This window comes from Electrona antarctica (genome assembly GCF_951216825.1).
Source record: "Electrona antarctica genome assembly, contig: scaffold_369, whole genome shotgun sequence".
NCBI classification, from domain to species: Eukaryota; Metazoa; Chordata; class Actinopteri; order Myctophiformes; family Myctophidae; genus Electrona; species Electrona antarctica.
Window position 1 is genome coordinate 1 of NW_027637054.1, and position 15,191 is coordinate 15,191.

The following is a 15,191-nucleotide window of genomic DNA, read 5'->3' on the forward strand; positions in this document are numbered from 1 at the left end:
ACACATTCACACACCTTTACATAGATTGTGCATTACATTCACCCATTCACACACACATTCACACACCTTTACATAGATTGTGCATTACATTCACCCATTCACACACACATTCACACACCGATGGCGGAAGAAACCATGCAAGGCACCAACCTGCACATCAGGAGCAATCAGGGTTTCATTGTCTTGCTCAAGGACACTTCGACAGTAACTCTGGGGGAGCTCACAGGGTTCCAACTGGCAACCTTGCGGTTACCATCCAGCCACTCTACCCCTGAGCCACCGCCGCGTGCGTGCATGCATGCGTGCGCGTTGATGCGTGTGTGCGAGCGCTCGTAAGTGAATGTGTCTTTACACTCATATGTACAAAAGTGTGTGCACTTACCGTTAGTCACACCTCCATAAATGGTCATCATGCGGCTGACCCAGTCGTCCTTCCTGTTCTGACATTCCATATGTTGATCTGACCTCATCAAACCCTGTACACTCAAGACACGCTCCATATATGGCCAGTACAGAACTTCTTCCATATGTTGATCTGTGTGTGTGTGTGTGTGTGTGTGTGTGTGTGTGTGTGTGTGTGTGTGTGTGTGTGTGTGTGTGTGCGTGTGTGCGTGCGTGCGTGCGCGTGTCTGTAGGTGATCATGGGCGGCGGCAGGAAGTACATGACCCCTAATGGCACCGCGGACCCTGAGTATCCCCTGGTCGGCGCCAACAACGGTCAAAGACTGGACGGACGGGACCTTATTGGCGAATGGGAGGCCATGAAGACTGGCAAGGTGGTTTAACTGTCATCAGTGTTAATATTGTGCACCCTTACAGGTCCATTGGGTTATACATCTTTCTAAAACGGTTAGTCCCAATACTTGATTCTGATTGGCTGGTTACCGTCACGTGACTTGTAAATTTCACCGATAACCCACACCTTCAATCACTTTATATCATTCCCAGCTGATTCCGCATCTCTGTAGCTGTACTGGGGAAGGGGAGCGCTTGATTGCCTTACAAACCCATGCCGTGCCGGTGTCTAAGCACCGCCCGGCTCATATGACTGTGAATGTGTGGCTCCAGGCAGCCCCGTAAAGACATCAAGCGCTATTACATAGCCTACTTGCCGAGCAAAACAAGGAAGTGATGTGGCTCGCTCTGGTGGCGCAAAGCGTAGCTACTTTTGTGAATTTAATAGTTTTATTAGGTTAATATTGCTATATGTTTGTAACCGTTTTAGAAAAGCAACGCCTCCCAGCCGTTGTAAAATAGAGAGTATGCTTAAAGTGAGTGGCACATCGAGTGGCAAATCGAGTGGCAAAGCAACAGGCAAAGTGAGTTTAACATTGTTTAATGTTGTCTAATGCAATCAGACAGGACTTTTATGTTTGGATGTAGGGGCTGTCAAGGCCAGAAAGTAGTTTTTTGCCACTCATTAGGAATTCCTGCATAACGTCCGGGTTTGATGATGATGTCACACGCATGCCCTCTATAACCGGTAACCTGTGACCTCTCGTGGCTTATTGCTTTAGTATACACTCTCACAGTTCTGTGTGTGTCTGTGTGTGTGTGTGTGTGTGTGTGTGTGTGTGTGTGTGTGTGTGTGTGTGTGTGTGTGTGTGTGTGTGTGTGTGTGCGTGTGTGTGCGTGTGCGTGTGTGTGTGCGCGCGCACAGGTTGCTCATTACGTGTGGAACAGAACGGCGTTCGATGCGGTCGACCCTGAAACCACAGACTACCTCATGGGTACGTCATCATTTCCTCATTTCAAAGTTCAAAGTTCAAGGTTTCTTGTTGGTATACATCTTGTGGGACGGGTGCACAATCGAAGGCAGGCAATGCAGCTTTCATAATAATAACGATAAATAAACAAACACATTCGAAAAAAGTAATATTCACTTTTGTTCCATTCTTATACCGCTTAAGGGAACCCCTTTTTGGTGTTTTAACTAAGCATTATGTAATGCTTTAGCTATTGAAAAATAGCAGATCTACAAGATCATAGCGCGCGCTAGTGTGGCGCGCTACGAGCTTGTAGGTCTGCTATTTTTGAAAAATCGTGACAATGCGGCACAAATCTTTGAATATATATTCTTTCAGAAGACTTTTTATTTTAACTTCGACGTCAGGTCTGAATGGCTTAACCACAGTTGAATTACGGTAACAGTAATTAATTAATAGTAATTATTACTAATAACAATTCAATACTTTTCATAACCCATGTAGACCTGAGGCCGATTCTAAAAAAAAAAAAAAAGGCTTCAAAAACAGTTTTCTGAAAAACCTCATGTTTCTATGCCAACTATTTCACCTCAAGGACCCCCAGAATGATCTGTATTTGGCCTCCGACCCCCATCGGAAAATATGTTGTCGTCGTCCCCCCAAACCCCCCCCCCCCCCCCACCCGGAAGCAAATATTTGAGTTAAAAACGTTCACTCTGAAAGAATATATATTCAAAGATTTGTGTCACATTTTCACGATTTTTCAAAAATAGCAAGAGTGCCGCGCTACGAGCTTGTAGATCTGCTATTTTTCAATAGCTATATGCTTACAATTTACAATTTACAATTTACAATTTAGGCATTTAGCAGACGCTCTTAATCCAGAGCGACTTACATTAAGCAAGAACAAAAAGCATGGGAATACATCACATATGTAAAATGCATTTATCGCGAAACATGCGTAAGCTAAGAACGTGACTAGAACATATCTATATAATGACACTATACATATAAACTATAACTAGAACATATCTATATAATGACACTATACATATAAACTATACATATATGCTATACTATGCTGTACATATATACTATGAAGTGCTATGACTACATACAATGCACTTATTGTGCTGTCTACATGACATGCTATAAGTCTGTTTCAAATGCTATATAAGTCTAAGAAGTGCTGTCTAAGGGGGGTAGGGTAAGTGCTATGGGCCATGATGGAGTCTGAAAAGGTGGGTTTTCAGACTACGGCGGAAGATCGGGAGTGATGCTGCAGTTCTGATTGCAACGGGAAGTGCATTCCACAGTTTTGGGGCCAGAAGGGAGAAGAGTTTGGGACGTGTGGAGCGTTGTCCCGGCGTTTTTAGTGAGGGTACTTCCAGCTTCCCTGCGTTGGCTGATCTGAGTGCGCGGGAGGGTTTGTAGGGTTCAATCATGCTGGCAAGATATGGGGGAGCCATACCTTTGGTTGCTTTAAATGCCAACATCAGAGTTTTGTATTCTGTGCGGGCAGCGACCGGGAGCCAGTGCAGGGAGCGGAGCAGGGGGGAGACATGTGAGAATTTTGGCTGGTTGAAGACCAAGCGAGCTGCTGCATTTTGGATCAGTTGGAGAGGCTTCAGTGCACATGCCGGTAGGCCATGTGGTGTTTATGCTTAAAACACCAAACGGGTTCCCGTCCAGAATGGGTTCAAGTGGATATAATTGGACAGCAAAGCAGAGCCACAGTGGTAGTTCTCCCAGTTGGATTCATTAGCAGAGCCACAGTGGTAGTTCTCCCAGTTGGATTCATTAGTAGAGCCACAGTGGTAGTTCTCCCAGTTGGATTCATTAGCAGAGCCACAGTGGTAGTTCTCCCAGTTGGATTCATTAGCAGAGCCACAGTGGTAGTTCTCCCAGTTGGATTCATTAGTAGAGCCACAGTGGTAGTTCTCCCAGTTGGATTCATTAGTAGAGCCACAGTGGTAGTTCTCCCAGTTGGATTCATTAGTAGAGCCACAGTGGTAGTTCTCCCAGTTGGATTCATTAGTAGAGCCACAGTGGTCGTTCTCCCAGTTGGATTCATTAGTAGAGCCACAGTGGTAGTTCTCCCAGTTGGATTCATTAGTAGAGCCACAGTGGTAGTTCTCCCAGTTGGATTCATTAGCAGAGCCACAGTGGTAGTTCTCCCAGTTGGATTCATTAGCAGAGCCACAGAGGTAGTTCTCCCAGTTGGATTCATTAGTAGAGCCACAGTGGTAGTTCTCCCAGTTGGATTCATTAGTAGAGCCACAGTGGTAGTTCTCCCAGTTGGATTCATTAGTAGAGCCACAGAGGTAGTTCTCCCAGTTGGATTCATTAGCAGAGCCACAGTGGTAGTTCTCCCAGTTGGATTCATTAGCAGAGCCACAGTGGTAGTTCTCCCAGTTGGATTCATTAGTAGAGCCACAGTGGTAGTTCTCCCAGTTGGATTCATTAGTAGAGCCACAGTGGTAGTTCTCCCAGTTGGATTCATTAGTAGAGCCACAGTGGTAGTGATGTATATTTAGCACCAAGTTACCCAAATTGTGTCGTTAGCAGTGATGGTCGTCGAAGGAAGAAAGGAGAAGACCAGCAGGTTGTCGTCACATTCTGATCAGCTTTATTGAACAGAATAACTCAGTACAAGGCTTTCCACGGGCGGAAGGCCCCGTGAAATACATGGAGTCACATCATAGCTAATCAGTGTGGACTCTCTAGAAGTTTCACTGCGTCCAAGTATTTACTAACTTCTAGGTCCCGCCTCCCTGGACACTCAGGCTCTTCCGGTCAAGGAGGAGGCGGGACACAGAGCATGCAGCTCATGTAACACTCTATAAGTTTTATACCAAATAGGACTAATTCAATATCTATACTATATATGAAGTATGCCGAACACATGTAATGAAATTGTTCAAACTATATTGTTAACCAGTCTAAATGATTAAGCACAAATACACAGTGTAGATTTATCAATTCTGGAGCAGAGAGCAGAAGCTCTCTGCCACACACACATGCACAGCTGTTGGATTAGCAGTTTGAGATAGTAGCGGTTCCTATAGTCAGAAACAGAACCCCCGTCCCTCCTGGGGTGTTTTAGCTGATTGTAAATAACTAAGCAAGATTAGAGACAGCACCCAGACCCCCTGGGGTGCCTGGCCGCATTCTTAACAAAAGGCTTTGTTTTTACGGGCTGGCTGTAAATAGCTCTAAGCCGTTTTTACTCTGTGCTAGTCACCAAATCTCAACTTACAGAGCTCCTCTTGTGTCCTGTGCAAACTGACACTGTGTGTCAACTGTCTATTAAAATATCAACTGATTGATATATACGTGTCCATGTCTATAAAATATCCATCACATCCTCCCTCAACAGGCTCTTACGCCTGTTGCAATACCCTAACAGCATCATAAGTCATAACCTGCCTAATTAATTTTTCCAAAAATAAATTGCCAAATTCAAAATTAATCATTTAACCATAGTACAACGTGATAGACCCCCCTGGACACAGAAGCATCTGGTTAACTACCTAAATTGTATCAAATTAGAACCGAACAAGCATGGGGCTTGTTCTGTTGTCTTGTATGACAGACCTGAAACTGAACCATATTTAAAACAGAAATTAAACTCCTTATTTAACTGAAATCCTATTTAGACTAAATCAAATTCCTATATTGATTAAATTCAAATACCTGTCCTTTAACTGAAATCCTATTTTAGACTAAATCAAATTCCTATATTGGTTACATCCTGTAATTGAAAAGTTAACACTCATAGCATGACAAAATGGTTAATCATAAAAACAAACATCCCTTTAACAGTACTATTTCAGTACCTTGTTATATCTACTTTGACCTATGTCAGCACAAAATACAACATACAAACATTAGAACAACATTTTCCAACATTAATCACAATTCAGATGAACCACGATTTTTTCTTTCCATGACGCAAATTGTTCAGACGTTCAACGCGCCGTAGGAAATGGTTCCCACAATTATTTTTTTCGCCTATAGAATAAAAACGCTTGGAACATCCTTCTTGATTCTCAGAGCTAGCACATAGCTCTCTGATCTGTAGGTTTGAAGCAGACCGTTGTCACCATATGCTTGTTGTCACAGCACACACGTGAACCACAGCTTAACTGCAGTCAGCAGTAGAACTCAGTAGAACTCACTTTGAGCATCACAAGGCTCGAGTGGACTACAGATTCCCCTTGAGCAATCACAAGGCTCTTAGTGGACAGCTTATTGCTTTAGCCATGTCAATCATGACAGCAAAAGCATTGAAACGCTCCTGTAGCAGGAACGCAGTTGGCACCGGCCCGTGGGCCGTAGCCTCCCTTGGACCTCTCCTCCCTCCTAGTGCAGAAGGAGAACCAGTTGGCACCGGCCCGTAGCCGCAGAAATAGTGTTCGATCCAACACCTCCGAGTCCTGTAGCGAACACAGGTCTGTGAAAGTCACCTGCTGTTGATTTCCGACGGTAGAAGCTGAGTTAGGAGCTCCTCTGTCGCTGTTCTCGTAGTGTTGTGTAGACAGCTGCCGCAGACACCCCCCTGGACTCTCTGCCCTCGGGATGACCTCCTGTTAGCGCTGGTGGTCTCCCCGTGATCCTTTTGGTGCAGTCAGATGTCACTTTCGACACCTTCAGGAATCCATGAATGGACTCCTCTCCTTCCGCACCTTTTAAAGGAAGAAATACAGGCTCCCACTACAAATATCCCCAATAATTTCTTAGGATATTTGATGACACTACAAGCTACTGGTCACTAAGATGACCTCTCTGGCATTAATCTCATTCTCTTTGCTAACCTCCCTAGTTCTGGCATGGCAAAGGAATGTAATAACCATGGTGTTGAGAGATTACAATGAGACTATTAAATGAGGGCCATAATAGTGTCACTGAACTATCTAAATTCACTGATGTCATGTCACCAAACATATTGATGATAGGGCAGGACAGGTGATTAAGCTGAGGGGTACATTGCTTTAACCCTGAAAGGTTCAACCGTGGTTCTCGACTCCTCGGTTAAAACTTCCACTCCTAGCGATGTGGGTCAAATCCCCCTCCGTCATGCTACCAGCTAGTCGTGCTCAGAACACAGGGTTACGAATTCCTGTGATCACCGTTATGTAGTAAGGCTGTCAGCCGTCGCCTTCATCACCCGACACACAAACAGGCACTATTAACTAAAGCCAATACTTCAGATTCACACCATAATACCCTCCCTTGAAACTGTAGTCCTTAATTGCGATCTACTTGTTGACATCAGACTCCAAAAGCAGACATCACTTTGTGTACATGTCATTGCATGTCATTGGTCAATCAGTCATTCTTCACTCCTGTTCTTCAAACACTGTCCCATCTGTTTCTCTAAATAGCACCCCCAATAAATAGCTGCCTGCAGGACAGCTCAGTGGGTCTTTTAAAACAGACAGTGATAGGAGATAAGGAAGGGACAGGATGTCCACACCTGGCCCTAAAGCTCTCTATCTTAAAACTATTTAGGGTGAGAAGGGATTTTAGCTCTCTCCCCCTCTTTCCCTAAAAGCACATTCCGTCTGAGCATGCTAAAATTGTCGTTGCAATTCCTCACACGTAGCTCTGTATGTATTTACTCATTTAACTATCACTTTTAGAATGGCTTCTACTAGCAATATTTCACCGGACATAGCTAGAACCTTCTTGAATTAAGTAAGTCTAGTATGAAGTACATTCAATCATTCATTCACTCACCCATACATTATTCTCAATCAATTCTCGTAATTTCATTCACACCACAAACACTCTCAGGCTTGTGTGACCTTCTCATTGAACCCCTGGCTGGTGCCTACCCCAAACTCAAGCTTCATATGGCCTGGCAAACATACGTTTCTTCTGACACTCAAGGTGTACCAAACCATAAATCCACCACCAAAATAAAAAAGATCAACCGTAGACAAGTCTACCATTGCTATGCCTTTTTTCAATGAAAAGTTCCCTTGCCTGTGTACACACACTCACACAGAGTTGATTCAAAAATACTACCACTGTTTTAGTAGTATTACTTTCCAACCCTTCAAACTCACTCATTTCACACAGTCGTTTCACTCACTCATGCACTCAAACAAACAAGGTGGAAGTAATATTTGTCTTCCATTGCAATAGGAGAAGGAGACTCTCTCACTCCGTGACACAATCTCACACACACACACACACACACATGGGGGAGGGAATAGTTACCCCATCACCCACACACTCATTTGCATACAACCAACCCCATACTGAGTTCACCCTAAGCAACTGTTTTTGTCCCAGAATCAAATTACTCACGCAGAACTATATATACATTTTACTAATAAGAACTGTATTTTTAACAATCCCTAATTAACCTATACCTAACTTTTACCTAAATGTAACCATTTCCAATTTGAGATGCATTTGTCATTTACCTTCTAAATTTTATTCGGACCCCCAAATTGAACCCACATTCTTTAAACCTTAATCGTCCCCAATCTCTGAGTTTTTGAGCACAAGACAACAAAATAGACTGAGCTGTTGTCTCCGTCAAAATTTAAATGAACCTCCCTACTGTAATATCTATATTATTCATTTAAGAAAGAAGTCAATCCACCTTTAAACAGTCACTGATCAAAAATGAGGTAACACCCTATCATTATAGCTACTATTTTCACCCGGGCCTAACCCCACACCATATTCCTACAGTGAAGTTAATAGACTCGCTATCGTGGTTACTATATGCCCAATGGTTACTCTTAGCTCCACATTTTAACACAGAAAATGTCCATAAATGCACTTTAAATAATTTCTCAAATATAATTTCACTCTTATATATTTGTACACTCTAACGTACATGAATAGCCATATTATAGTTCCCTTATCTAATTTAGTTCATGCATCCAGTTTGTTCATGCATCCAGTTTATTTGTTAACCTCCTATTAATTTCGTTCATTTATCTAGTTTGTTCATAAATGTATTAACCTATTACTCCCCCCTTGAGCCATGACCCACATGGCTCATGACAAAAATCTGATCATCACAGAAAACAGTGCTACGCCATCCATAACATCACTCTCAGTACAGCCATTCAGTCAGTAGAACAAACCAACCGACACACGCATCCATCACGCACCCACGCACAGGCACAGGCACGCACTACACACATCGAGTACAGTCATACATACTCATCACGCACTCATCAGACGCACCCACGCAAGGCACATGCACGCACGCATGCACGCCAAAACCATAGGCTTTGTCAAGCCAAAGATAAACTGTCACTCAAAGTCCCCAAAGAAAATAAAACAGCGCCGAAAGAGCGCACACCCACACGCACACGCGCACGCACGCAGCGGGCGTAAGGGAACAACTTTAACAAGAGCTGCTGACAGAAAACCAGCCCAAGTTTAGAAACAACGCTTCTAGTTCAAGCATTCTACATCCCCACATTCCCTGTAGCTGGGAAAGTGAAAAATAAAAAGCATATACAGTCCGCATCACATACCGGAAGTGTGAAGAGAGTCTAAAAAGAAACAAGACACCCCCCCCTCTCGACCGGGACAAAGATAGCACGGCCAGAAAAACCGCAAAGGCCTCCTGGGTAAAAACATGGCCGCGACCAAACAACAATAACAAGACCTCAACAAGTCGTCGTGAATCCTGCTACAGATGACAAACATATCGAAAACGAATCAGCACGTCCCCCACATCACAGACATCACAGGGAACGTAACCACAACGCAAACGAAAAACAATAAACATTCCGCATCACATACCGGAAGTCTGAGGAGACTGTAAAAAATAAAGAAACGCTCCCGAACGGGAGCAAAGACAGTACGGCCGCCGGATAGCCAGTACTCAAAGAGCCGCAATGCCACTGGGAAAACCAAAATGGCCACGAAGAGATATTAACAACAAGATGAGCACATCCAAATGAGCGTCACCCAAATGATACAAACAGCAAAAATAAATCAGCACGCTGCACGTCCCACTCAGGCCTCACAGGAAGAGCAACCATAAACACAATGAAAAGCAAAGCGTAACCTAATCGAATGTAAGACGCACGTTTAGTAATGCAGAAACATTTAAAAAGCGAAAAAAGATCCGATTCCTGGAAACACTTGCTCCTCATATAGGCTACCCACTCCCCCAAAACAATACGCCCAAACGTGGAAAGCAGTACGCTGACGACAAATCATTGGCAAAAGTGTAGCAACAACATAACATCGCCATACTTTACCTGTCCAGACCCTTGTCCATAGGACAAAGGAATACGACTCTGCCATCACATCCCACGCATCTGTGTGTAGCGCTGCTCAAAACAGACTAGCCCTTATACAAGAGAAATACTCATCTAATCCCAGAATAAAGCCGCACTTCCACACAGACCCACGCGATGTTTCAGCAAAAGCCCCTGTACTTTTCTTAAACAAAGGACCCCATACCCCGTCGAGCAGAGACCCCCCACCCCCACTTATACGAAGGTGTAAAACATTTCAACGTACACCCGTGTTTTTCCACAAATCACCGCCAGGAGGAAATAGTGCCAGCACAAAGTGATCATAACCAAACAATCACCAGAAATGCAGGCACAATCCCCCAGCAGCAATGCAAAAAAAAACACAAGTACACAGCAGTGCGCGCACCTTATGCATCGTATATATATATACGTCACAAAATCCCTGTTTTGCAATACGCTCGCCGGCTCGTCCTACTGGGCCTTGCGTAATCCAGACAACCTCAGAAGAACAATATTAATAAATATTAATATTAATCATCCAAAATCTCAGATTCCTATTCCATACACCCAGCAGCGTAGGGCCTAGTTATCCTACTAAACACCTTCGGCTTGCCCTCAGGAACGCACAAAACCGTCCAAATATTGTGCATTTCCATTTAAAACGAGAGCAGCCACGCAAATAGAACTTGGTCATGAAAAACGCTCGCAAACCGCGCGCGCCTTCCGGAGCTCCCAGCGGGGCAGAACAGCACTGCGGCAACTGTGTAGTTTGCATGCTACTATCCACAACCTCACCGGTTCCCCGAAAAACGTGTGCCGTTCGAAATCGCTTTAGCCTATAAGGTATATCAAAATCCACGCTCCCCAAAAGGGAGCAAAGGTATTGTTCTATATGGCCACGCCATATCTTCTGCACGTTTGGCCAGGTATGCTTCATGACAGCCATCACTTGACGACGGACTATCAAGAAGTAGGAAAGTACTTAATTGTCGTAAAAAATGAATTTCAAAGGGATAAAGACAAGTTTATGACTAGCTCGCCTGGCGTTTACAGAAAAAATAAAACAATGGTGAATGAAAACACGCGTTGCCACTGAGCAGACGACCCCCTCTTCACCCCAACTCACCTCGATCACCCCATCACCGCCACGACACAGAGCCACAAAAGTGACCCCCAGCAGGTCGCAGGTCCGTTCAGCGTGGCATAGAAACTATACACCATCATTCCTCCAGTCCGTTGGGCTCCATTTATGATGTATATTTAGCACCAAGTTACCCAAATTGTGTCGTTAGCAGTGATGGTCGTCGAAGGAAGAAAGGAGAAGACCAGCAGGTTGTCGTCACATTCTGATCAGCTTTATTGAACAGAATAACTCAGTACAAGGCTTTCCACGGGCGGAAGGCCCCGTGAAATACATGGAGTCACATCATAGCTAATCAGTGTGGACTCTCTAGAAGTTTCACTGCGTCCAAGTATTTACTAACTTCTAGGTCCCGCCTCCCTGGACACTCAGGCTCTTCCGGTCAAGGAGGAGGCGGGACACAGAGCATGCAGCTCATGTAACACTCTATAAGTTTTATACCAAATAGGACTAATTCAATATCTATACTATATATGAAGTATGCCGAACACATGTAATGAAATTGTTCAAACTATATTGTTAACCAGTCTAAATGATTAAGCACAAATACACAGTGTAGATTTATCAATTCTGGAGCAGAGAGCAGAAGCTCTCTGCCACACACACATGCACAGCTGTTGGATTAGCAGTTTGAGATAGTAGCGGTTCCTATAGTCAGAAACAGAACCCCCGTCCCTCCTGGGGTGTTTTAGCTGATTGTAAATAACTAAGCAAGATTAGAGACAGCACCCAGACCCCCTGGGGTGCCTGGCCGCATTCTTAACAAAAGGCTTTGTTTTTACGGGCTGGCTGTAAATAGCTCTAAGCCGTTTTTACTCTGTGCTAGTCACCAAATCTCAATTTACAGAGCTCCTCTTGTGTCCTGTGCAAACTGACACTGTGTGTCAACTGTCTATTAAAATATCAACTGATTGATATATACGTGTCCATGTCTATAAAATATCCATCAGTAGTTCTCCCAGTTGGATTCATTAGTAGAGCCACAGTGGTAGTTCTCCCAGTTGGATTCATTAGTAGAGCCACAGTGGTAGTTCTCCCATTTGGATTCATTAGTAGAGCCACAGTGGTAGTTCTCCCAGTTGGATTCATTAGTAGAGCCACAGTGGTAGTTCTCCCAGTTGGATTCATTAGTAGAGCCACAGTGGTAGTTCTCCCAGTTGGATTCATTAGTAGAGCCACAGTGGTAGTTCTCCCAGTTGGATTCATTAGTAGAGCCACAGTGGTAGTTCTCCCAGTTGGATTCATTAGTAGAGCCACAGTGGTAGTTCTCCCAGTTGGATTCATTAGTAGAGCCACAGTGGTAGTTCTCCCAGTTGGATTCATTAGTAGAGCCACAGTGGTAGTTCTCCCAGATGGATTCATTAGTAGAGCCACAGTGGTAGTTCTCCCAGATGGATTCATTAGTAGAGCCACAGTGGTAGTTCTCCCATTTGGATTCATTAGTAGAGCCACAGTGGTAGTTCTCCCAGTTGGATTCATTAGTAGAGCCACAGTGGTAGTTCTCCCAGTTGGATTCATTAGTAGAGCCACAGTGGTAGTTCTCCCAGTTGGATTCATTAGTAGAGCCACAGTGGTAGTTCTCCCAGTTGGATTCATTAGCAGAGCCACAGTGGTAGTTCTCCCAGTTGGATTCATTAAAGCAGAGCCACAGTGGTAGTTCTCCCAGTTGGATTCATTAGTAGAGCCACAGTGGTAGTTCTCCCAGTTAGATTCATTAGTAGAGCCACAGTGGTAGTTCTCCCAGTTGGATTCATTAGCAGAGCCACAGTGGTAGTTCTCCCAGTTGGATTCATTAGTAGAGCCACAGTGGTAGTTCTCCCAGTTGGATTCATTAGCAGAGCCACAGTGGTAGTTCTCCCAGTTGGATTCATTAGTAGAGCCACAGTGGTAGTTCTCCCAGTTGGATTCATTAGCAGAGCCACAGTGGTAGTTCTCCCAGTTGGATTAATTAGTAGAGCCACAGTGGTAGTTCTCCCAGTTGGATTCATTAGTAGAGCCACAGTGGTAGTTCTCCCAGTTGGATTCATTAGTAGAGCCACAGTGGTAGTTCTCCCAGTTGGATTCATTAGCAGAGCCACAGTGGTAGTTCTCCCAGTTGGATTCATTAGTAGAGCCACAGTGGTAGTTCTCCCAGTTGGATTCATTAGTAGAGCCACAGTGGTAGTTCTCCCAGTTGGATTCATTAGTAGAGCCACAGTGGTAGTTCTCCCAGTTGGATTCATTAGTAGAGCCACAGTGGTAGTTCTCCCAGTTGGATTCATTAGCAGAGCCACAGTGGTAGTTCTCCCAGTTGGATTCATTAGTAGAGCCACAGTGGTAGTTCTCCCAGTTGGATTCATTAGCAGAGCCACAGTGGTAGTTCTCCCAGTTGGATTCATTAGCAGAGCCACAGTGGTAGTTCTCCCAGTTGGATTCATTAGCAGAGCCACAGGGGTAGTTCTCCCAGTTGGATTCATTAGCAGAGCCACAGTGGTAGTTCTCCCAGTTGGATTCATTAGTAGAGCCACAGTGGTAGTTCTCCCAGTTGGATTCATTAGCAGAGCCACAGTGGTAGTTCTCCCAGTTGGATTCATTAGTAGAGCCACAGTGGTAGTTCTCCCAGTTGGATTCATTAGCAGAGCCACAGTGGTAGTTCTCCCAGTTGGATTCATTAGTAGAGCCACAGTGGTAGTTCTCCCAGTTGGATTCATTAGCAGAGCCACAGTGGTAGTTCTCCCAGTTGGATTCATTAGTAGAGCCACAGAGGTAGTTCTCCCAGTTGGATTCATTAGCAGAGCCACAGTGGTAGTTCTCCCAGTTGGATTCATTAGTAGAGCCACAGTGGTAGTTCTCCCAGTTGGATTCATTAGCAGAGCCACAGTGGTAGTTCTCCCAGTTGGATTCATTAGCAGAGCCACAGTGGTAGTTCTCCCAGTTGGATTCATTAGCAGAGCCACAGTGGTAGTTCTCCCAGTTGGATTCATTAGTAGAGCCACAGTGGTAGTTCTCCCAGTTGGATTCATTAGTAGAGCCACAGTGGTAGTTCTCCCAGTTGGATTCATTAGTCCATAAAGCAGAGCCACAGTGGTAGTTCTCCCAGTTGGATTCATTAGTAGAGCCACAGTGGTAGTTCTCCCAGTTGGATTCATTAGTCCATAAAGCAGAGCCACAGTGGTAGTTCTCCCAGTTGGATTCATTAGTCCATAAAGCAGAGCCACAGTGGTAGTTCTCCCAGTTGGATTCATTAGCAGAGCCACAGTGGTAGTTCTCCCAGTTGGATTCATTAGTCCATAAAGCAGAGCCACAGTGGTAGTTCTCCCAGTTGGATTCATTAGTAGAGCCACAGTGGTAGTTCTCCCAGTTGGATTCATTAGTAGAGCCACAGTGGTAGTTCTCCCAGTTGGATTCATTAGCAGAGCCACAGTGGTAGTTCTCCCAGTTGGATTCATTAGTAGAGCCACAGTGGTAGTTCTCCCAGTTGGATTCATTAGTAGAGCCACAGTGGTAGTTCTCCCAGTTGGATTCATTAGCAGAGCCACAGTGGTAGTTCTCCCAGTTGGATTCATTAGTAGAGCCACAGTGGTAGTTCTCCCAGTTGGATTCATTAGCAGAGCCACAGTGGTAGTTCTCCCAGTTGGATTCATTAGTAGAGCCACAGTGGTAGTTCTCCCAGTTGGATTCATTAGTAGAGACACAGTGGTAGTTCTCCCAGTTGGATTCATTAGCAGAGCCACAGTGGTAGTTCTCCCAGTTGGATTCATTAGTAGAGACACAGTGGTAGTTCTCCCAGTTGGATTCATTAGCAGAGCCACAGTGGTAGTTCTCCCAGTTGGATTCATTAGTAGAGCCACAGTGGTAGTTCTCCCAGTTGGATTCATTAGCAGAGCCACAGTGGTAGTTCTCCCAGTTGGATTCATTAGCAGAGCCACAGTGGTAGTTCTCCCAGTTGGATTCATTAGTAGAGCCACAGTGGTAGTTCTCCCAGTTGGATTCATTAAAGCAGAGCCACAGTGGTAGTTCTCCCAGTTGGATTCATTAGTAGAGCCACAGTGGTAGTTCTCCCAGTTGGATTCATTAGTAGAGCCACAGTGGTAGTTCTCCCAGTTGGATTCATTAGCA

General features: G+C 44.6%; 1 protein-coding gene across 1 annotated transcript in view; it reads left to right on the forward strand.

Moving 5' to 3' along the window:
- Positions 1-635: 635 nt before the first annotated feature.
- LOC306919208 (alkaline phosphatase, tissue-nonspecific isozyme-like) overlaps positions 636-15,191 on the forward strand; it is a gene marked incomplete at both ends in the record, with an annotated part of 43,027 nt that continues 28,471 nt past the window's right edge. The window contains 2 exons of the mRNA XM_079532029.1: positions 636-776; positions 1,661-1,730. Of these exons, the coding sequence (XP_079388155.1) occupies positions 636-776; positions 1,661-1,730 (211 nt within the window). The remainder of the gene's footprint in view (positions 777-1,660; positions 1,731-15,191) is intronic.